Genomic DNA, 24,791 nt, shown 5'->3' with positions numbered 1-24,791 from the left:
CCTGCCTGCTGCCACCCTGGGCTCCAGGCTCACAGGGGACATGCGGCTCTTGGCAGCTCTGCTGAGGAACCTGGCCATCAGCTCACCTCCTTTTTAACCTGTTCTGTTGTGTTTTTTGTTTGTCTCTTAATTATTATTATTATTACTTATAATTGCATAATGTTTTGCTTAGGCACTTTGCAGCCCCGCTGCAGCACTGCGAGGTCTCACGTGAACACCATGATGAAATGCCTCTGGGAGCTAGTTTGCGGAGAGTGAGGTGACATCGGCTTTGTAATTTAACTCCCAGTGCATCCGAGCCAAGAATAATAAAATAAAACTAAGCTTCAGAGAGCAAGTTTCATCAGGCAGTGAGGGAAGAAACGAAGAAACTTTTTGTCTGTTTAATGAGGGACAGTGAAACCCACTCCAAAGGAAGAATGCATTAGCTCCAAGCACCAGAGGGAGGGAGAGAGGCAGGTGACAACTGGCAATGCAGGACTATACTGGAATTTGCACTTAGCAGACACATTTATAGCATCAGCTGCCCAAGGTCGATGAGAGTGCGCCAGTGTACTTTACAATGAAAGGAACCAAGAGACAAGCTAGTGAGGAACAGTAATTGCACTGCACTAACTGCACTCATATAACTGCAGAAGCCCTAAAGACTTCCTTTTCTGATCGATTTCACATCCTGTCCTTTCAAGTTGCCATCTTACTTTCAATTCATGAAAAATGTTTCTGAGATAAATCAGGCCATTATCACTGTGCAAGCATTCCTTGATTCCCAAACGTGTACAACACATCAGCATGTAACACCTTCCAGGTTTCACTTTTTCCTTATTTACTAAGTTCACGTGTTGCTCCATCATTCATATTATGAATTGCATCTCAGCAACATAAGAAATACCCTGTACTTTGGTTTAAACTAGCCTAGCACTGGCAAGGCTGGGCTGCCAAGTCCTGAACAGTCTGTCTTTGAACAGAATTACATCCAATAAGCAATTACAGCCAGGCACGGCCCTTTTCTGCCAGTCAGAAAAGATAGAGACCTTTCCCTACCCTCATTTAACTTTCTGCCTGTTAGAATGTAAAAGAATTGATTTGTAAAGAGCTAAGAGCATATCTGCTTTTTGACTTAACATCTGCTTTGTACATATTGATGAGGCAAGGAAAAAAAAACCTGAAAGTGGATGAAAGAAGGAGCTGCTGCCACAAAGAAAAAGGTTGTGGACTCCATCCATTTTCTGCTCTGTCTTCTACTATTGCCAGCTAACCATTTCTGCTCATACAGGACTGTGAACTATCCTCAAGTGCAAAATGGATACAGCACAAATTGATTCGGTAACATCACACAGACATGTTGTATGAATAATAAGGTTCAGTTGCAGCCTGTCACACAGAAAGCGTATCAGTGTAACTGATGTTTTGAAAAGTTGACTAACACACAATTTATCAAAAAATAAATAAAAAATAGCATCAATTGTTGATATAACCTTCCTTTGCATTTAAAGCTGCCCTGGATTATATTCCATTTATAATTAACCCCTGTAATGAAAAACTAGGGCCATCTTGCCCAGGTAATCTTCGTTACCTGCTAACTTCAAGTTCTTCTGAAAGAGCTGGTTCATTGGTGTGAAACACTCCAGAAGAAGCAGTAATTCCATCTGAAAGTCTTCAGTCTTTGATTTCCAGTTAACTAGATTCTTCACTATTTCTAAACACAGACAAGGTCATCACTCAAAACCAAGGATGGTAAGCAACTTTATCTCCTTCTGACCAATTCATAGACTATGCACACTGGACACCAATTCATTCTCAGGGTGAAGTGCTTTTACACACACTCATGGACAGCCTTTTCCACCAACTAAATGTTCCAGCTATTCAGTATAACTGGGTGACTCTGCAGTCATCTGGCAATTACTTAAGGTAAAAGGAAAGTGAAAAAATGGGTAACATAACACAGGATATTTTGCTTCAATATATTCACTTGAGTTCATGAAGTTCTACCAGCTATGCATTAGCTCAGCTTAGTCAACCCTACACTGGGGCCAGAGGCACTCAGCAGACGTTTTATCTATCTCTGAGATCTTCAACACATTAGATAGACTTGAGTGCAGGACAAGTGTCTTTATGCTAAGCTTTCTGACCCCAGAAATAGCACTCCCTTCATAGTTTGTACTTGGAAATACTGCCTAGCCTCTCCCCAGCCCTGCTCCTGAAGGAAATCCCTGTTCTGGCAGCACAATGCTGCCCCACAGTAGCAGAGATCCTGATCAACCTCCCCAGAGTGCAGCCCAGCACAGCTTGGCATAATCTACATTACTGCACCGGATAAGGAAGAAGAAACTTTCTGCTCTAGGCTATACAAGTTCCATTGTGTCCTACATAGTGTAACCTCTTGATCAATTATTTTCTGCAACTTTTCAAAATGTACAGTAATTGTACTTCGTGCTGAAGACCTTAACTGCATGCAGTTATTTGAGAGGCTAAGACACAAGCATTTTAGATGCGCGTAATAAGCTTTTGGCCAAAGCACCATGGCTTGCGTTGAAGAATGTAGCAAATAAACAGAAAATAAAACATCTGTTCCACTGATGAGTTGGTGTTAGTACTTTAAATTCAATTGCAAACTTTGTTCCAAATAAGCCATTCACAATGCTGAATAAGAAATAACAATTTAATATAGAATGTCTGAACCTGTTCCCATTAATGTCACTGGGAATTCTAACACTGTCTTAAATAAGATTCCACAAAATTCCTCTGTTTTCTGGCTGCGGATGAAAAAACAAACAAAAAGAAATAAAATCAGCACCTAGTTGGTTAGAATTCTACTTGTGTTTTCCTGATGAGTCTCACATGTGCCTTACAGCTTTATTGCACGTTTAGAGTAGCCTCTGGTCAATTTGCAAAATGGAAAAAGTTTTCTTGTTCTTCTAAGGCAGCTTGAACAAAAGGAAAACAGAAAACCAACAAAACCCAACAAGCTCATTCAAAACAGCTGGACATTAACACTATGACTACAAAAACAAAAAAAAAAGTGTTGTTGTTGTTTTGTTTTTAAACAAATATAAGGAAGTATTCATGTTGTGTTGTTTCCCTTAAGGAGTGATCCTCTTTCCGTATCTTTAAGACTTACTGTGCCTTTAACTTGGTAACCTTTCTCTGAACAACCCCAAAAACCTCTTCCTGGCCAAAAATTAGATAAATGGATTGAATACCTTTTAAATAACTACAGAACAAGGAAATAGATTGAGCTAAAAATACATCCTCTAAAAAATAATTCAGTAATAAAATCACTTGGGCTTAACATGGCAGACATTGTAAGAATAAAATACTGATACAAAGTGGACCTGTAACCAACCAATGGAAAGTGTAGATCTAGAGCATATAGTTGAGAAAACTCTTGCCAAAATCTATGAACAATATAGCTGGATATGTTTCCCCACACAATAACTGTAAATTATGTTTTATATAGTTTTAAATAAACCCACAAACCTCCCCACACCCTATTTCCTCTTTTCTTTTGAGGCAGGGGGAAGGAAGGAACATGAAGAGGAGAGAGAGCGACAGATCTAAGTATCTATCTAAATAGCTATCTAAAATAGCTATAATTGTACATGACTCATTGTCTTCTTTAAAGGTATAAGGCTGCAGTTATTGAGCTATATTTCTGGGAATTAAGTGTTTAACTGGTAAACTTCTAAGCACAGCAGTATTTTTTTATGCAGGGTCCACTTTCAGTAAGGTTGGAAGTAGGAGGGGTTTTAAGTGTGAATGAAAGCTATTCAAAGCAATATATAAAATTTAAAGAGCGTTGAAGAACTTGGTATGAAAAGCTTTTAAGATACAGTAAAAGCAATCACTTGCAGATACAGCATCAGTAGGAAATTTATAACAGGCAATTTCACCAAGAGACAAATAAGAGACACTCTTCCACTGGAGCAAGTTACTGCAGAGTATTTTGGCCCTTGATTGAACCCCTAAAGTGTTCTAGCTTTCTATTCCATGCCTGGCACATAACGCATTTTCTTGACTGAGACATTAGATCAAGACAACACAACACAGGCTTCCACCACAAACTCAGGTGTGTTGGAGAGAAAGCTGCTGCAGATAGCATCTTCTGAACCAAACTGAAAAAAAATTCAGCTGAAATAAACTTCTTTTTTAAATTACTCAACTATTAGCCGTTACTGCAGAAGTTGGGATTAAATCAAATATTGAGTATGACAGGTAATTCTCTCACACACAAAAGAAGGTATGTAAACCCAAGTGATAAACATCTGGAGAACAGTTTATTGCTTCTCATTCCGAGCTCTTTTGTTTAACAGGTGGTATGGCATTTCATGGTGGCCTGTGCCCCCCTGACTGAGGGGTGGTATCTGTTGGGAATGTAAAACTTTTGTTTTGTCCTTGTCATTCGTGGAGCTGTGGGCTCAGCAGCACCTAAAGGTTTGTACCTGTGGCCCAAACAAAAGCGTCCCATGCTTTCTTCAGTGACCTTTTATAATAATACACGTTTTTGATTTCTGCCAGGATGGCATTTTCATAAGACAAGGTGGTGACCACATGTGTCCTGAAACATAAGAATATTGCAAAGTCTTCTGTTTTTCAAAAACACAGCTCCTTCTTCTATTTACTGTGTTGCTTCTACAGGCTCACACAGTCTTTCCTGAACTTAAGTATTATACAGAGATGAACTCTCTATCCCTCTCCCCATTCCCTGGAAAACATCTACAGCTTCTTTCTCCTCTTTGAAAAGAGAGAGAGAAACTGCAACATTTATAAGGCTCTCTTATGATATATATTTAAACTGAAAACAAAACCTCTGGTAAAGGAAAATTACTGATATATTCTTTTTGCAAACACAGCTTAACACTTTGGCCAAGCCAAACTGTTAACTGTCATGTCATATAGCAACTATAAAAAGAATTCAGACCACTCCAGTTGAAAGCACATGAAGCACAAAATACTTACGAAGTTTTACTGCTAAGTAAATTCATCACAGGTAGCAGAAAAAAAAAAATAATAATCACTGAACACTTAATCATGTAGAGTTCCCATCAATTTCTATTCCTAGTTTTCTAAAGGAATTTCCACTTAACAAAATGAGTTTGTCCGAACAGATCAGCCTCACAGCTTGGGGACAGCAAGGAATGTGGAGGAAAACCAGACCAAGGTCAGAGCAAAACAGTCCTCCCAGATTCCCGGGGTGGGAATGCATAGCAGTGCTCTTTACAGCCCTTGCCTCCTACACCATCCACCGGAGAAAGTCAAACACACCACACCGTGTGCCTCTTGACTGTAATAACACTTGTGAAACTGCATGTGGGGCCAAGAAAAAGGTGGTGAGACTGCGTGAATGTGTGTATGCATGTACACATATATGCTACAGCAGGAAATCTCAGGTAGGACTCCCTGTAGCTGTTAGAGTTCATACACATCTTGTCAGTGGTTGTGAACAAACCAAGCACAGACAACGTAAAAAATCAACATCTCATTTAGATCTGCTAATTCAAATGTGGAAAGCCACAACATGCACATGTTGATCTTTACTTCTGAATATTTCTTAGTGGGGATTACTTCTCTTTTATGTCAGTTAAGATATATTGCACATACATACACCAACAGCATATTCATCTAGCACTTACTGTGAAATCATCTCCACAATTGTGAAGCCACCACAAATCATAATTTGCATGGATTTTAGAAGGGAGTGTTCAGAAGATGCAACAGTACAGCATGAATCATTGAGAATTGGGAGGAAATGAAATAAACACTTGTATAGTAACAGATTTTTAACAGTTTTTTTGAGACTGCATGTACTGGAGTAGAAAAGCACCTATTAATAGAGGATTGTATCTGGAAAAATCTACGGTGCTGGTTAGTTAAATTCTCATTTCATATCTCACATGGTTAACATTTACCACTTAACTTCTTTTACATGTATTTTGAAAGAAATAATTTTGCTGGGTTGTTGTTTTGGGATTATTTGCCTTGCTTGTCTTTTTTGATGAGAGGGATGTATTTCACTATTTCTCTTTTGGTCTCTGCAGAATTCCAGTTGTGTTTAGCTTGAAACAGAAAACTAATATGCACGTCAAGTGCACAGCTAGTACAGACTAGATAGAACAAATATATCTACATAAAATCTGTCTTGAATGATATTTAAAGCAACTTTAAATCATAGATGCTTATTTATTTATTTAAGCAGGAAAACTCTTGAGATCACTTTTTCTCCCAAAGTCTGAAAGTTGAAAACAAGTTTATCTCCAAATGAAAACGGGATTACATTACAGATTTAAACAGGCAAGACCCATACTACGAAAAAAAAAATCATTTTAAGCAGTCTTCCTTAGGCAGAGAAGACAAAATTTGCTTTTAATGACAATATTTTGAGCATATACTCTCAAGAAAAGGTGTGTGTGTGTTGGGGGGTGTAGAAGGTGTTTAACAAACTAATGATTTTATGATTATGAGAGCAGAAGAAAATAAATTTTATAGCTTCTCACTCATCAGAAAACAACCTGAGAAGGAATCAGCTTATGCTAGAAGCAATCCTTTCACAGACATTCCTGAATCATAATTGTGCCAATCAACATTATTCAGAGGAGTGGGCTCACTTTCTAAAGGTGTTTTTGAAATACTCCAGTATTCAGCTATCACACTCCTACAATACAGAGAGTTCCCTGGGGTCCTACAATAAAACCTCTCCTCCTCCTCTCTTTTACACACACACATATTTTGTTTTCATGAACCAACTTTGAATCAGCAGCTCTGACAGATCTAAGACCTAAAATTTTATGTTAAAACCCACATGACTGAAGATTAACCATTTGTACTCCAACAAAAGAGCACCACTGCAATGTGCTTCAGTGATTTGGTGAAAACAGATCTAAAGGGAATTGTTGAAATACAATTGAATGCTACTATGCACAGCATTGGCTCTAGACAGCTGGTGGATAAACAATTTTTTTTGTATGAATCAGTATACTCATAATGAAGTGTCTGCTAATCTCTGGTTGACAAAGGGAGGAAGTGAATAGAAGCAAGCATAGCTTAAGATAAAGGATAGTTTTTCTCTTTCTTTCTCCATTCTTCTCTGTCCTGCAAAGCTCTGATCCATTTGCAGTTTTCTCACCTTGGGCAGCTATGAGAGAATCTCTCCATAAAAGGAGCCTGACGAAGTTGCACAACAGAACAGTACCCCAACCAGGGAACCGTGCCAGCAAGAAGGCATGGCAACTTGGAGGGGAATGAAGGAGTGTTTCCAGCCAAGAAACATCCTATCAATCTTTCCTTCCACTTACCCTTCCAGACTCCTATGGCCCTCTGTCATGCTAGAGAGAAAGATCCAAACTTTATTTTTGACTGATTTTCCTCTTAAACGTGTAATAGAAGACAGAAACACCTGGTAAGCTGTCACCCATTTGTACTGGGTGCTGCTAGCTCAACATAAATCTTCCAGCCTAGTTGGTCCAAATGACAACAATGCACTGAAGCCTACAGACTAACCAAAAAGAAAAAAAGGAATATGCTGCTCCACTTCCATCTTCATGCATATTCTCTGTATGTAGAAAGTGCACCATATTGAATGTACATTGCTTTGTTTCACATTTTCTTAACAATTACACACTTTTACACTTAAAAAAAAAAAAAAGAAAGAAAAAACTTTGTCTCACCAGGCACTCAAACCATGTGGCTATGGCTCAGGTCAATGAAACCATTTTACTATTTTTAACTGCTTTAATGACTGAAGATAGCAAGCCTTCAATACTTTCCAGGCAAATACCTGGTTGTTTCGATAAAATGAAGTCGTTGTGATTATTCCTTGTTTCTACAGTACACCTGAATGCATAAACATTCTGCTGAGTGGACAGTCAAATCCATGCCTAAAGGGTCATTTTCATAATGACCTTGAGTTTGACACAAAGGAATGAGCTGCAGTCACCTGGAAGGGGAAAACTGCAGACCACCACTGTCAGCCTGACCTTGCCACAGTGTTATCTTTCTACCCTTACTGACATGTCTTCCAATACAAGACAGAACGTGCAAATGAGATAGAGAAAGCCACGGCCCTTCTCTGCCAATGCCCACCACTCCAATCTTTCTACCCCATTCACGAGCACTTCCTGCTCATGAACGACCAACAATTTTGTCAGTGCAATTTAGCCTCTAAGAGAAGTTAGACTTTCCAAAAGACAACAGAAACAAATTTCAAGAGAATAAAGATATATACATGAATTACACCTTCCTATCTAAAGATATCTCATATGCAGTCTTCCCTTATTCAGTGGTTTCAAATGCTCTTCAATGTAAGAATGTTCTCTGGTGATGAAATATGAAGAGGTGATGATTTCCTCAAATTAGGAGGACATTAACAATTAAGTGTTAATGTGAACACTGTTACAGTAAGGCAATTATAACTGTATTCCATGAAGAGCAATAGGAAATAATTACTCTTATTCTCAAGTGATAGTTCTAAGAGAATGAGATTCCCAATCTTAAATTCATTTGATGGGCAGCTCTGGTTTCCTAGTCTATGAAAGAATCAGTCTTTCTTTATTGGTACAGTATCTCCTATCTTTCATTACTGAAGCATGCAACCCCCTTCACTTTTGTCTGATAATATCAAGCAGTGATCTAAAGACAGCATTTTGTAGATTTTCATCTATCTTGAGGTGTAGGTGCAATATCCTCCTCATAAACACTATTCACATCTTCCAGAGGCCTCTAAATGCAAAGTTCATCCAGAACCAAGGTACACTCATGCTCTTTTAGCACAAGAGATTCCTCAGGTGTAATGCAAGAGCTCTCCAACTGCTGGCTCTCTGACCCAGGCTGAGAAAAAAATGGGATACCTGTAGCAACATACAGTAGAAAAAATACTGAAAATTTGCAATACAAAGAAGATGGCCCACAGCAACTTGCATGTCAATGCTTAGCTGCCACTGATCTTTGCAATCTACATCATTCAAGAAAGCATGAATATTACAGTCCTCCACGTGGTTTACTAAGCTTTGGTGAATTACAGCAGGAAAAAAACAAACAAACAAACAAAAAAACAATCTTATTTGTGTCTTTAAAGAGCAAAAGAAGACATTTTTGTTGCAAAAACAAAATCAGAATATAGGAAAACCTGAAATCAGGCATAATGGCAGCACCAGTGCCCCTAACCACAAAACAGATACTGAAATCCTTTGGCCTTTCAAAGACTGCATTCTTTGTTGACTTCTAAAAGCTATCACTCCACACTCTCCATATTAAACACAGAGGTACTGGTTGGCTGTAATAATTAAGAAAGCTTGCCAAAAAGATGTTAGCACAAGGAATGCATCAGGTGACAGAACAGTGCCTCCAAGGACTCTGGGACCTGTCAACCTCTGTAACTATATCCTCCTGGCCTGTCACAGTAGAGTTAATTAGAAACATCTGTAGCATAGAGATCAAGCAGAGGCAGTAGCAGCAGCTTATTTCCACAAGAAAGGTACATCTCATGTGGGAGGTAAAGAGGGCAGAATCACAAACAGATACAGATCAGTTACACGAACCTGATCAGTTATCTGAGCTATATGCACTTCTGAAATAAAACTACCTGTGTAACGCAAATGCAAGGCTGATGAAAAGCTTTAACTGTAACACTGGCAAACTGACTTACTGCAGTCTTTACTGCAACAACAAGTCTTGAACAATGTACAAAAATGCCATTCATCTGTTCACAGACATTATGGTTCAGGCTTTCCACAAACGCCTCTGAAAATCAAACTATGTTGCCATCACCTTATTATTATTTTTTTTAACAATCTTAGCACAAACTAAAAATGCTAATTTGTTAAATCACAGTTCACATTGCTGCAGTTTGCAGAAAGCAAATCCTTTCAATGTGAATCCCCAACACCACCTCCTTCCCAAAACCATATATACTTTGCGGAAAAATCTCTGTTACAGGTGGAAATAGAATTTCTTTTCTTCCATTCCTGGTGCACAGATCTTTCAGTTTACTCAAGACAGTGTGCTACAATTTGGGACTGAATATTGGATACTATAAAAGCAAAACTTATGAAATTCAAAAGGTAAAGTAAGTTTATGGTTGGAAGAGAACTTGGTAGAGGTGTGCACATGCACAAATACAACACTGAACTATTCAGAGAACTTTGCACTCCTACCACTCTGTCCTGCTACACCCCCATGAGAAACTATGAACTTTCAATAAATTCATACATGATAGCTGCAGACCTTTAGGCTGATCCCTCCTAAAAAAACAACCATATGGAGTGCTTGCATGTCTGGGCACATCAAAACTCGTCAGAGAAAAACAAAATGAAAAAATATTTTTTTCTTTTTTTTGGCTAATCTGGAAAATACACAATTAAAGAAATACAGGATGCAGAGTCCTCTAAGTGAGCATGTAGAATTGCATAAGCAAATCACACAATCAACACGTAAATCTGTAACCAATTTGTGCCAGGCATTTTCCAAAGCCTTCATTCTCTACTTAATTTTAATTCGATGCATTGCTGACCCCTTGGCCCCTCGCACATATCCCCCAAGCAAACAGACACAGCTGTTTACGTGCCCGTCAACACGTTCCCCTGAAATGGGAGGCCCATGCTTCTGCCCCTAATTTTAGTGCTACAGATTTCACGGGCTGCCTAACGAGGTACGGCAGAGGCCCAGGACACAGGTACACACTCCCTTTTGCCACCTTCACTCTCCACCTTACTGTGGGCACCAAGGCCTCAGGTCATCAAACCTACATTTGCTGCAGGTCCTCTGATAGAAATATTAATTTCCCTGAGGATTTTCGGGAGAAGATCGCTCCCAATCTTTGGGGGGAACACCCATTTACTGGCTGTGGTCCTCCTCCTTCCCTATGAAGTCCCAGGAGTCCCACTCCAGAAAGTCTGCTCTTTCAAAGCTCAGGGAAGTCCCACATCATCTTTAGTCCATTAGTGCTTACTCCTCACACTGCTCCTTTTTTTTTTTTCCCCCTTTCATTCTTCTGCTCAAACACTTGGAAATTTAAAAGGTTTGTATTACTGCATTGTCAAGGAACAACTTATAGTCATGGCACTTAACTAATTACCAGACTTTGACATATATACATACATACATACATATATATATACACACTTATTTAAAAGAGATTTTTTTTAATTATTTTTTAAATGAAAGAAAAACTCTTAGCACTTAACAGCAATATAACAAACTGCATGAAATAGCGGCTGGAAGTAACTACATTTATGCTTGGTAAACCTGGGGAGCTAATAACTCAAGACTGCTAAGATTTACCCACTTTGGATACTGATAACTTTAACTGTGAATGTTACTGAATTTTGCAGCACAGCCTGCAGCAACACAAAACTGCAGAGTGGTTGAGCAGAATGCAAAGATTATGAGTTGCAATGTTTCATTTTCATCTAAAAAATGCCATCAGCAGTTTTGTATGGTAAAAAAATCTGGTCAGTTTACGCAAATTTGGAGTGTGTGGCCCGAAAATTCCTGGCAGGAATTCAAGAATAATCTTGGTATTTGGGCACTCTTTTAATATTCTATTACATATAAGCTATGTCCTGGAAGAAATCCAATAACCTGTGCTGAAATGAAATAACACTTTCTTTTTTCAAATTACTTTTGCTGATCTGAAATGTCTGCATCATACAGCACTGCAGAAATACTTAAACCACCAAGGATGTTGGTGTGTGACTTAATAAGGTAACACACTTGCTAACACACAAACTTTTTAAAGCAAAGATATGAAAAAGTAGGAACAGATTTTTCAGCTTTTTCTTTTTTTGGTACCTCATTTGAGAAAAACAAACAACCAAAAAGCGTTCCCTACAGAATAAAAATCTCTTTTCTTTCACACCACCACAGACTGCTGGCTGTTTCAACTGCTTTCAAAACCAAGTATCTGTGCAATTACCAAAAAAAAAAAAAAAACAAAAAAAACCTGTTGCTGGTGTTGTTCTTCTTTAGCAGTCATTAGAAAAGATGCATGTATAACATTTGCAAAACACAGGTACAGAATGCTTTCCTGATCAAAAGAAAAATTAAAAATGTATCAAGAAATCAATTACATAGATTTCTACTAAAAAAAAAAAAAAAAAAAAAGATTGTCTGCATGAAGCTGTGCTGCCCAAAACCTTTCCAAATCCATACTCTCTGTGTCAAGCTATGGCTGTGTCCACACAGTGTAGGTTGAGCTCCCCATGGCTTCCTAACTCAGTTTAACAAGCCCATCAATTAAAGGCAGATATTTAGAGGAAGCAAAACTGATTGGTTGCAGAGGGATTTCTGGACATTTTAACTGATACCCACTGAAAATACATGAGAAGTATTTCAAGCTTACAAAAAAAAAAAAAATGCCTGACAAAAGCTCTGACATATATAATGCCATGATAGAAATACTACACATTATGTCATATCTAATAACCCACTTGTGCCATATCACACAGCTGTTTTTGTTATACTGCAGTGCCAGATACAGTCCCCTCTCTCTTCCCTGCTCGCTTACTCCAAATTAAGAAAACAAAATTAAACTAGCACCTTTGTGGACACCAGCTCTACGCAGAACACAAGTTTTACCCTAAACAGAAGTCACAAAGATGAGGCAAGTAATCTCCCTGAGAGGGAATGAAATTTTTAGTTGCTTTCCCAAACTCATTAAGAAAGGGCCTGATTCCCACAGGTTTACCCAGAATAATTAGCAGCAACAAACATTGGTAGGATTTCAGTGTGTAGGTCAGCCTATGGGATTAGTCACAAAGGTTTTGTAAATTTCAGAAGATATCTACCCAGATGTCAGAAAAAATAAAATAAAATAAAATAAAAATAAAGGCTATATAATGAATACAGCCAGAATCATTAAGTAGTTTAGAATTTCTAAGACTCCCACAACCAATAAATTTTATGGAAAAAGTCAAACGGTTAAAAACGTAATATATAGTATAAAAGTTGCAAACTTCTAGGCAGCTTGTAAAAAAGTGGCAATGCAAGAGGGAAATAGTAAACACACTAACAAGAGTTCATCAGTCTTAATAAATAGGACAGGGTCACACGGGTTTACTTCTGGAACCCATAAAGGTCCCTAAGTATCTAATTATTTCTGAAAAAAGTCTGAGGTTTTATTCCCTTCTATTCCTCAACAGATTAGCTCATTCTTCATCAGACACCACTTTAAACTTAAATACATTCTTTTTAAGAAGCTAAAGTTTGTTTCTTATTGACATGATAGAATACTACACACCGTATGTTCCTCCAAGGGAGTATTGCTAAGCGGTATTAAGCACCACATCCTAATGGAAGTAACACGAAGCTTGTTTCTTCAGAGAAGTACATAACAAAGATCAGTCATGGCATTGGACCATATAGTAGCTCTGGATTTTGAAGAAAATGTCAGATTAAAATCAACAGCACTCACTTCTAAGTTTCTACTTTACCGCAAACTACAAAAATGTCTTTTCTATCACTTTGCCGGGGGAAGATGGGGATGTACTGTCACCTTTACAAGGAGGCAATCATCCTCCTCACTAGGCATATTTTTAGTTCATTGGGCCTGACATAAAATTGACAAGTGCTGCTTGTTCATGTCTGTGTGAACAATGATTTTATAGGACTGCCCAAGTTGGTAACTTCAAAAATCGTATGTAGCAAATGTTACCTTTGTGACCAACAAGAAGAAATAATGAATAACACATCTGAAACTGCAGGTTATATATGTAAGTAAATGCATTGTAATGGGTAATAAAAATAGCACTTTGTTCTGACTGTGGTGCTAATTAGAATCTGATTTGCCTACTTAAAAGCCGTAATTATGCAGAACCCATGCTACGAAGATTTTGAGGCTGGATTCACTTTTTAGGAACTAATGCGCTTACCTCAATAGCAGAAAGAGAGAAAGGAGGGTAGGAAGGAGGGAACGAGCAAGCAAGTGGGAGTAAGAGGTCTGTAAATGAACCCCTGCTCTCTGTTACTTTGGTCAAGCAGCGATTTGTGTGCAGGGAAGGTGCTTTGATGCTGAGGGTGCTACTGCAGAATGCTGGGTGGGTACCGCTGCTGGCAAACAGGACGCCACCAGAGAGCTTTAGAAAGCAGGACATAACGTAGTAATTGATTTTTGAGCACGTCTTCTCCTGCTTTCCTTTCCCTGGTTCCTTTTTACCCTTTCCAAATCCATTGCTTTGGGTCTGTTTTGGTTTGGTTTTTGAGCTATCTATATTCCATAGTCGCATACTTAAGAAATTCAAACTGAAATAGAGCAGATGATTACCACCTAAGACATAACATTTGCAAAAGATTTATATTCATTAAAAACATAACAAAACAAAATAAACTAAACAGACATCTTTTCATAAGTAGTAATGTAAATATCAGCAACTCCCAAGTTCTACATTGTATACATAAACCAGAATGTCATGTGCGTCCCAAAGAAAGCAAGAATCATTAGGAAACCCAGAGGAAAAATCAAATCTCCTCCTCCTCTCACCTCCAGGAAGCAACTGATGAAGCTTCAGCTAAATGATGTATCTACTATGTCCTTATTATGTTATCTCAGCTATATATTCAGCGCCCCTCAGATATTACTTAAAACTCCTTGGGCTTTTGTCTAAATTGAAATGTTCACTATCCCCAGTATTTCAACACTATTAAAAATACAACCTGAAGTCATAATGGGATTTTTCCTTCCTCATTTTCTCTAAGCAAAACTATTCTTATACTTGTAGAGGCACTCCCAAGCACTACTCTCTGAACTTCTTACATTATTTCAAAGTTTATGTAGGATTCCATACAGTCATATCCCACATACTGCTATCTGCATTTGAAAATAAAAAAAAAATAACCAAAAAAGAGGAATCTGTATTGCCATGTTTCTATAGAGTGGCAAAATCCTGGTTATTTTGTCCAATATCATGAGACAGGTATACCACCTTACACATATGACAATACTGGCCACATCTGATCAAGTGTTTAGGTATGTCACAGGACAAAAATAACTTATGAAACTAAATATAATTTATCAAGTCACGTTTATCAAATTATAAAGACTTATCAAAGGCACTGGCTTCCTAGAGGAAAGTGCCTCCAGTACATGAACAACTGGTCACTCTGTGTAGTATTTTGAATGCTTGCACGATCTGGCACGTTACCCAATTTGTTTGCCGACCCACAGAAAAAGACAAAAACCCGAAGCTGCTGAAACACTTGCCCTGCCTAACACCTGCCACTGCTGTTCCACCACCCAGCACCCGGTGCCCCCATCTGGCCACCCACACCAGCACCCCGGTGTTGGGCGAGCTAATTAGCGAGATGTCAGCTCGCTTGTGCACAGCTTCGCGTGCGACTGGGCGCGCAGCAGCGGCAGCAGCAGGAATCCCTTTGGGCCCTGTCATGACATCGTTTGGGCAGCGCAGTCTGTGATAGCAGAAAATGAAGCTGGTATTTATACACGGGTATTAGAAGGGGGCCCTCCTGTACCGTGCTTAAGATGACAAAATGTCAGCTTCAATCATCTGACAGGCTTTGGTCTCCCTCTGTAATCTCTTTCTTTTTGGCTGCTCTTTTTTTATACACACATATGACACTAACAGAAAAATAAATTGAAAAGAGCACTGAGGCAGAGTGTATTTCACGCACTGGTGCCAATGTTTCATATCTCATGAACCTCGGGAAAACAATTCGTCGAACTAATTAGTTTACAGTGTTTAAGCAGCTTGTTTCCCCTCTTTAATCTTCTTTATGTAATACTGCAAACAAAGCCATATTATCTTCTAATTTTTTTTCTTATACAGTATAACAAATATTATCTTTTTTTTCCTGGAGATTACTTCATTTAGACATCAAACTACACTACCCCTTTATTTTTTCTTCTCAGGGAGAACAATATAAACAGCACAGATTCATTTGCTTTTCAAAGATTTTTCAAGCTTAAGCTATATTTTTTTTCTTCTTCTTCTGTTGTTCTTCTTTTACTACCTAAACCTTAACCCAATCATTTAACTTCTCAGTTTTAGCTACCCCTCACAAAGCAACTGTGCTTGCCTTCCTCCAAAAATGAAACACCTGCTCTTCTTCCTCACAGGTCCTAATAATCAAAGAGTATCCCTAAGCTTACAAGTGTTGTTCAACTTGTTTAAAAATGTACTGGAAAAGCCATGATAACTAATTAAAAAAAACAAACAAACAAACAAATCTTTCAGTCTGGTATAGGCTCATCTTCTTACTTTCATCAGCAATGATTGGCTTGAATGAGAAGCAATTATATAAACAGACAAACCAGACAACCCCTGTGGAGAAGCCTGGATGCTGTGTTGATTTTTTAATTCCCTTAGAAGTGACTTTAGTGGTGGCTTAGGACTGTAAACATGTCTGAAGCTGGCTCAGCCACAGCAGCAGAGTGCTCGCTGCTTTCCCTGTTTCACAGAGGGAACCAAAAACAGTATCAGAAGGCTTGATTCAACAGGTACTCAGTTCAAACCCTGTGGGGGACCAAGACATGACTGTCCTCATCTGGTCATTCTGCCTCTCGATACCACCACCGATGGGCAAAATCAGCAAGAGAGTCACACAATGAGCTGGGTCCATGTCAAGGCAGCCAGGCTAACTTCAACCTACACTGAAGATGGGTTAAGTAAACCTGTATTGAAGGAGACTAGGTTTGCCCAGACAGCTAGGTTTCCAAGTCAAAACATGTGCTCAAGTGTATTAATGGACAGCTGGGGACAGCAGCTTTTTAAGGGACTCCAGCCAGAGTCACTGTAAGACTTTTATAACCAATGTATACAGACAAGGTTGGACTTTTTGCCCAGTACAGTCACAGCCACTTTCTTGAGTATGAAAGGGGAGATTGTAGTACATATCTTTTAAACAGAACTCTAGTGGTATACTCTAACAGCAATACATATATAACCAATATAATCCCTTCCTTCTGTATTATTTCTGGTTTTATACAAAGGATGTTTGACATAAAATGCACAAACAATACTGGAAATAGGAAACCAATACTCCAGCCACAAGGTAATGCTGAAAAGAAAATAAATTCTCTTGAACTTTCCCATGGCTGTTATCCCTAAGAAAGATGTCACATTTCTGAGTGTTTAACTGGTGAGTGCTTAAACTGTTTCCTCAATAATCACTCTCGTGAGGAGGTGTCTGCTGCCAACAGTGACCAGGTACTCTACTCGGACATTTATTTCGTGCAGACTGTTGAAGTCCACACTGTCAACATTACTTTCCTCTCTGATCCTTTGCTTGCTTTAGAACTGTCTGCTGTCTCCCCATGCTTATCTACATGAAAGTTCATGCTGTCCTTAGTTGTCAGATCCACAGTAACTGCTAATTAGTACAGAAGAGGTGACACTGCTGCGGCTTCACAGGCGCAGAACACCATCCAGAGCTCTGTCCTGCAGAGCTCAGGGGACTTCTCTGTTCTCCCCCAAGGTTAATGCCTGTAACTCCTCTGGGAGCTAGCAGCTATGTAGGCTGCTTTACTGAAGACACCTGAAATCTCCCAGCTACTCAGGGATTTAGCAGTGACTGCAGAAAGCTTACATTGTTTCTGAATGACTGAAAAGTTACAAGAACAAACTTCATAAATGAGAGAAAAGTGTTAAAAAAAAAAAAAAGTTTTCATTAACCTTCAATTTACATCCTAAGCTGCTGGACTAAAGCTTTATAAATTGAAGTTTTGATGAAAACAAACAAAAAAGAATTTGCTCTTAAAGAATACTTGCAGTCCCAGACTGTCTGATGTTAAACATACGCATGCTTTTCTACTCAACCCAGACTTACACCAGTAAGCAGACTGGGAGAAATGGAAGACGAGAAATGACAAAGCCACACAAGCACATAAATCTTTAACCCTTTATTCATGGGAAAAAATTGCAAGCTTTTCCATTTCTCTCCTCATTTTATGGTTTAGTATTAGCCTATTTAATGAAGTTTGGAGGAGGATGAAGGATGTCTGTTCCCATTTCCTTTCTCTCGTTTACAGCACCAAGGATATATTTTTCCAACTTAATTCTAATAGTTAGCAATATATGAAGCAGAACTATTATTATTCTTACTATAATCCATCAATGTATCCCAACATGCTACAGAACGTTGTAATTGTTAGTCCACAAGGAAAGAGAAGAGTTTTTTTTTTCCTAGAAACAACTATGTTTGTGACCCATGGGAGCTCATGAAACACACAAATTTTTGACGTTTGCAATACTTCTTAAGAGAATTAACTGCATCAGCTAACACTGGATAAGACCAGTTTGCCAAGAGTTTTTTTCTGGTCAGCATGAAAATTCATTCTGCAGCAGAAAAGTCAGGTCTCCATAGGCTCATCTTCACAGATGACTCTTTTAACTTCTTTTTTTCCCCTGAACCTATTAGTGTGATTGAGAAAATGTTATGAAGTGCCACATTAAATGCATTCAAGTGGATGAAATTTTCTTATGCAATCTTTCACATTTTGTTTTATTTCTCATCTTCATCCTGTCACAGTCCCGGTAAGATTTTTTATTAGTATTATTCAGAAGTAAATCACTATGTGATTTACAATGCCTAGAAAACTCTCACGTTCTTCCTTCTCTCTAGTTGAAGTCTACAAGCAAGAATTCTCACTAAATTGCCATGTGACTGAAATCCATCAAACCCTCTTCATTCTAAATGCAATCCCTCAACATACTGACTTTGTGATTATCCAAAAACACCACTCAATCAATATCTGGCTCACTTGAATAAGTTTTTTTGTTTGTTTAAATCACTAGCCAAAACCTGGCTAGATTCCATGTGTGTGATGTCCCCACTAGCTTCTTGTCTTGATTTTTTTCTACCTTCTGTTTTTTCCAAAGTACAAATGATGTACTGCTTACACGATGACATTATGACTGCTTACTCTGGCTGCATGTGCTATCATGCTTTATAAAGTATAGTGCATGCACTTCACCTGGAATTCTCTCAGGCCAGCATCTTTTTGAGAAAGCTGACACTGCTAACACCTCCTCACTTGTTGGACAGTGGTCTGCCTCAAGACTATGACTCCAGCAAGGATTGCCAACAGAGACATAATAATATAGAATAAGCTCCGAAATTTCATTCCAAAGAGATGAGTTATTTATACAAGATGTTTACAGCTGCAGCTGTTGTATCCACTCTCATACAGCACACAACGTTGGAACAACATGAATTGAATGATGTAGGGTGCCAATGATTTTAGCCTTGTTTACACTTGAAAAACAAAACAAAGCAAAACAGTTTCTCCCTAAAATATCTTTTCACAACTCCGTGCTACAGAGGATGTGTTATAGCTGTTCTTTCCCAAAGGAATTCTCACCTTCTTGTCAAACACACAGGCATTCACACACCTCTTCCTGAAAGGGCAAGTGCAACAAGCTCTGCTTGCCGTTGGCTGGGGAAGATCTCCACCTGGTACTGCAGTTAACACTGCACTGCACACAGAAGCAGGAAAGGCTCCCGCCACCCATTTCAGCTCTGACTGATTTCCTACACAACCCAGGTTTTATGCACACATCAGTAAATCCCTAGTCACTAGTTGCATAGGCAACTAAACCTACCTCCTCAGGTACATCATTAAATAGGTAGGTAGGTAGGTAGAGGTATTTGAGAAATAATTGAGGAAGACTGCAAGGAACTGTTACTTGTCCTCTCCTGCTACAGTTTTATCACTCAAGAACACCACTGGGGTTTGCACTGTGTGTTTATGGGCATCAGATTGTTAATTACTAATCAAGCTGGGTCACAACAAGTATTAGTCAGAGGCACTTGTTGAACACTAATAAGAATCTCACACTCATAATTGTCTTTGGCTTATTGCAATTTTCCGGGGGGGGGGGGGGGGGAAGAGAGTTGCAATACACTCACTTTCTCCAAATTACTATACTATTTAAATAAAAAGCATCACGAGATTTTAAAATGAACTTACTTAATTTGAATGCTCAGCTCAAACCTCCTGTCCACTGTTGTTTTTTATCTACCTGTACAGTCTCATTTCAGCTTTCCACTTCATATTTGAAAGTTATTTGTTTTTTACCAATAGCAGAACAACAGTAAGACCTGCTTCTTCAAAGCTGTATTTTCATCTTTAAAAACATTATCAAATCCATCCCATCTGCATTGTCAGTAATTCTCTTTTCCAGAAAGTCCCTTTGTTGAAAACCATTACCGTAAAGAAAAAGTGCAGGGTTTTATTCAGAGGCGTAAGTTTCCTCCAAAGCTGAGAGACAAAGAGATAATAAATTAGACTGAAGTTGCTGCTGGGAAATGTATTTCTGGCTGAGTAGATGCTCTGAGATTTTCAAACTACTCCAAATAAGCGATGGCTGGTACTCTCCCTATCCCAGTCAAACAAAATATGGTAGGTCATAACCTCTGTGTTGGCTAATGTAAGATTTAATGCATGACTGTGATCACTTTTACCAGCATATGTAGGAATTACTGTAGCTAAAATGATATTATAGCTCTCGGGGAAAAAAAAGGAACATAAGCTAGAAATGTTAAGACATACAAAGAAGGCTTAACTAAAACAAAACCACTAGGCAATTATATGTCAAAAATTATATTCACCTGAATAAGTACAGTTAAAATATTAAAATCCACATGAATGGAATTAGAGAATAAATAGGCATTTTCTTTAATTGAAATGCCCATGAGCATAAATTTGATAAATAATACTGAAGGATAATTCCTTGTTATGCTACTGCATTGGTCACAAGAGCACCTATATGCCTATTAACAGTTACCTATGGCTTTGGTCAATGATACCAATGATCAAAAATAGTATTTCTACCTTAATAAGCAATGAGGGAAAAGTTATAATAATCCAACCTGTATTTAGGTATGTATTTAGACATATGTAGAGTTTTCTTTTACCAAAACCTCTCTTTTTCTCATATTAAAAAAAAAGGCAAATATATTTTGTAAATTGGGCTAGGATATGGTGAACTGGCATATGACAGCAGGCATCCCATGAATTGCCAATTCAGTGTATAAGTATTTGATCAGAAAATTTCTGAAAGAATAATTGGGCAAATTTATTTGCAATATGTAATATCAAAAGTAGACTTCTCTCTAGTTTTTCCCCTTTGAATTTAAGCACTAACGAAACAGAAAAAAAAAAAAAAAGTATCTTGGTATACAAACCTACTCCTTCCTTGTTATTACTGATCTTTCTGATTTTGTAGGATATTCTAATCTTTCAGCTTCTCTATGTCACGATACAAATTGGAGGGATTTGGCTTGACTCCAATATTCTGACTCTCTCTCTTGGCATTTCATACAGCTGAATCTGAACTGCATCTCATACATATGATTGAAAGATGACAAAGAAAGTCATCTTTTGAAAGTACCTAATACGCATTTTCTAAAAGTCAGAACATTCTCAACCCAATTTCTTTTCCAAGTTACCTTTCTTACTATCTGGACCATCTCCCTCAAAGACATGCTAACGATACGGAAAAAAAATATTTGGGCTTAGTGTGTGAGTCAGCTTTACGGTAGCATTGAAAAAAAAATCCAATTTTTATATTTTTGTGTGTTTTTCAATGTCTTTCAGAGAAAATCTGATCAGCTTGTATAATGAAAAGGTATTTCTTCTCCAAGCCAGTCCTGTATTTAGAAGGGAAGGAGTGATTCTGACATCTCTGCCATCAGCAGCAGCAAGAAAAAGCTGGGCAAATGAAAATTTAGCCATAGAAACACTGGCACATTTTTACTGTCAACACACAGGTGCACTGCACAGAAAAAAACACCACCAACAACAACAAAAAACAACTGCCTGTGAAATAAATACAAAAACTTTGCTACCTCTGATAAATGACAAAATAATTCAGCTCTTCTCTGGTCTTGGGTGGTGCTCACAAAACTACAGGCTGGGAGAGCTGATGAACTTAAGTGAACTGCAATAGCACCGAAGATGTGCTTTTCTTTCTAACCGCAGCTGCGCTTCTTAAATAAGCACAACTTACACAACTATGCAAAGAGGCAACAAAATGGTAAAGAAGCAACCACCAGATGCAAAATAGTGGGTGAAAAGGGCCAGCTGGCTGGCTTACACTTACGAATCTGTAGTGCATTTCCAGAACCTACCTAACTACTCCAACAGCCCTGCAAAAGAAAAAGTATCTCAACTCTCCAACAGAAGTACAGAGTTCTCTATGTGGTAAATTAATAAATTACCTAACTGCTTGTTAATTACATCCTTCCACCACCCATCATCCTAAGTACCCCTACACTATTACAAGCATCATCTCATCGTGTGAAAAAGGAAGATTTCATGATCACTATAATCATTATTTTCCAACAACAGTAACAAAAAAAACTAGGTAAGTACTCTTATTTGAAGCCATCAATGTGCAGAGAATCATAATTAATCTCCACGTAGCTCTGCAATTTCTCCTCAACTACTTAAGTATCATCATAATCGCAGGTCCAAAACAGGAATCTCTTGGCCTTGTTTAATGATTCTCTCATATGCTCTTCTCCTAAGACAAGGCTCTGATCTGAGAGCAGAGTTTGGAAAAAAATGAGGCGAATAGAAATGAGAGCAAGAGCAGGGCAGGTCCTAATGTCTTGCCCCGAGCGAAAAAAAAACGGGTTAACCTTAAGTGGCTGTTCATTGGACTGCTGAAAATGAAGACAACCACGGTGACAAGGAGCAAAGAAAGGCTGGGGACAGAGACCAGAGAAAGGCAAACACACTTTGGTCTGTTATTTGACCTCAATTGCAACTGCTACTACTATTCTTTTTTTTAATTATTATTATGGACAGAATACATATGTATATTCTTATCTTTTACAGCAAAGTGCTCTTTAGAATAAAGTGATATAGGCAAAAAAAAAAAAAAAACAGTTTCCTCCCCTTCTCTTCTCCTTGAAGATCTACTTTATCTGCAGAGTTGTTAGTGACTAACTGACAAGAACAATTAAAGGGCTCAGCAGCAGAATGTGTTGGGCCATTGAACCCCAGTTCCCACACCTCTTTGTCTCTCTACTAAACCTCTTTTTTGTCTGTCTACTAAACCAATCCACTCTGAGGATCTATCACAGTTGAAGTTGGAAACCATGCTTAAGACAATAATAATAACAATAATAATAGGAAAAAAAAACCACCACATCTAATTTTCTCTGATTTCAAACACTGCTTCTTTCTTTTTAAAAAAAACTGATACACAGAAATTTCTCTAAAAGCCCAAATTTGCCATGCACAAAATTAGAGGTAAGCATCTAAGTAGAACTTCTAAATGAGTATCTCTCTGGAAAGACAGCATACTGCTATGAAAGACTATGACACTCACCTTTATCAATTTGAGGAAATTAAATGATAATAGTACACCAGCATAATCACAGTACTATGACTGTATCAATTCCTGTACAAAAAGTTTCAGAATAGAAGTGCATTAGTATTTTGGGGGTTGTATTTCTGATATGGCTTATACTGGCTTCAGAATATAAACTAAAAGAGCAATGAAATTCATATATTTTGTAGTAAGTGTGCGCACTGGTGATCCTAGACACTACAGTCACTCTCACAGCTGAGCCAAGAGACTAGAATGTATGAGGCCTCCTCCTGCAAAGTCAGCTAAGTTTTCTTGAATGGTCTAAATTTAGGGGGGGGGTTATATCAATAACATTTCTCATACTCTAGCAATGTAACTTGCTATTTTTCTAAATCCTCTATGTCAAACTGATGTTTACAATAAAAAAAGAGGGGCTTATCTCACTACTATTCGGAATTCTCCGAACATTTATTTTGTTAAAACTCTGTATCAGATGCCCAAGAGCCTATAAAAAATGCAAAATCGACCAACTACAATTGTTCATGTTTAGCAGGTTATAGTACTGATTTTAGATATGAAGGTTTTAAGCAATCCAAAATGACTTTCCACAACATTTCTCTACCAATACAAATCAGAACTCCTGAAACCCAATTCATAATCTGTAGATAAATTCTCCCTGAATTTCACTATAGAAGATCTGAAGAACTGAGTACAACTTACCTATCCCAGCTTGTTCAATGAAGGAGATTATCTAGGGGGAAAAAGAGTCCCCCCGGTTCATAGAAAGCTCTGTTCCAGATGATTATATTTAGAGCTTATGAGTTCTTCTCTGGTCTGCCCAAGATCAATACTTGAAAAATGTCTGTCCTGCATAAAAAATCCTTGCAATCAACAAAATATCTTTCTAATCGCATGGGTAAACTGAGCATCTGCTTCTGTCTCCTTGGGTCTTGCCTACACAGAAAAATTATTCACAAATGTGAGACAGTCTATAAATTTGAAGTGCTACAACTGTTCCAAAATAGCCACCTATAGGACACAGTTATTGCAGTCTAAGAGCATTCAAGCAGGGGAGCTTTTTGAAAAAAAGTTACATTCAAAAAGGCTTTATGCTGCAAGGATAATTCATGTCCATTTCTGAGGGCCCCCCTCTGAGAAGCTTTCTCAAGGTATGGAGTGTTAAAATGTTTCTTCTCTGAAGTCCACAGCTACTCAGCTAGGCTGCCATAATCAAGTATTATACTGTTAAGTAGCCCTTGCAATGGAAGTTACTTGCACATTTATGCCAGTAAGACAGCATGGGTACTAAAATACCATTTCTAGCTTCACTGTCACAGAGCAGACTAAGAAACACTGACAATTACAATATAAATATGGCAATTTTCTAATGGCTTATTGTTTTCCCCTGTTCTTCAGTGTGGTCTGTTTGGACAACTAGGGAGGAGAGGTTTTTTGTTTGTTTGTTTTTCCTTTTTCTTTTTTTCCCCTTCTGCCAGCATATTTAAATTATGCTACCGCTGTGAAAAT

The 24,791-nt window shown here is 38.2% G+C and overlaps 1 protein-coding gene across 4 annotated transcripts in view; it reads right to left on the bottom strand.

Annotated features, from left to right (window-relative positions):
* Positions 1–24,791, bottom strand: part of EFNA5 (ephrin A5) — a 210,842-nt gene that overhangs the window by 61,531 nt on the left and 124,520 nt on the right. Inside the window, exon 1 of one of the 4 annotated variants that reach the window (XM_080572841.1) lies at positions 4,957–5,045. The exons of the other annotated variants lie outside the window; for them this stretch is intronic. Within the exon in view, the coding sequence (XP_080428967.1) occupies positions 4,957–5,030 (74 nt within the window). The 5' untranslated portion in view covers positions 5,031–5,045. Of the gene's footprint in view, positions 1–4,956; positions 5,046–24,791 lie in introns of those variants that run through there. 4 annotated transcript variants of the gene reach the window in all.

Source organism: Anser brachyrhynchus, assembly GCF_964034855.1.
Source record: "Anser brachyrhynchus genome assembly, chromosome: Z".
NCBI classification, from domain to species: domain Eukaryota; kingdom Metazoa; phylum Chordata; class Aves; order Anseriformes; family Anatidae; genus Anser; species Anser brachyrhynchus.
Note: the sequence above shows the minus strand (reverse complement) of the source record. Positions and strands in the feature narration are given on the sequence as shown.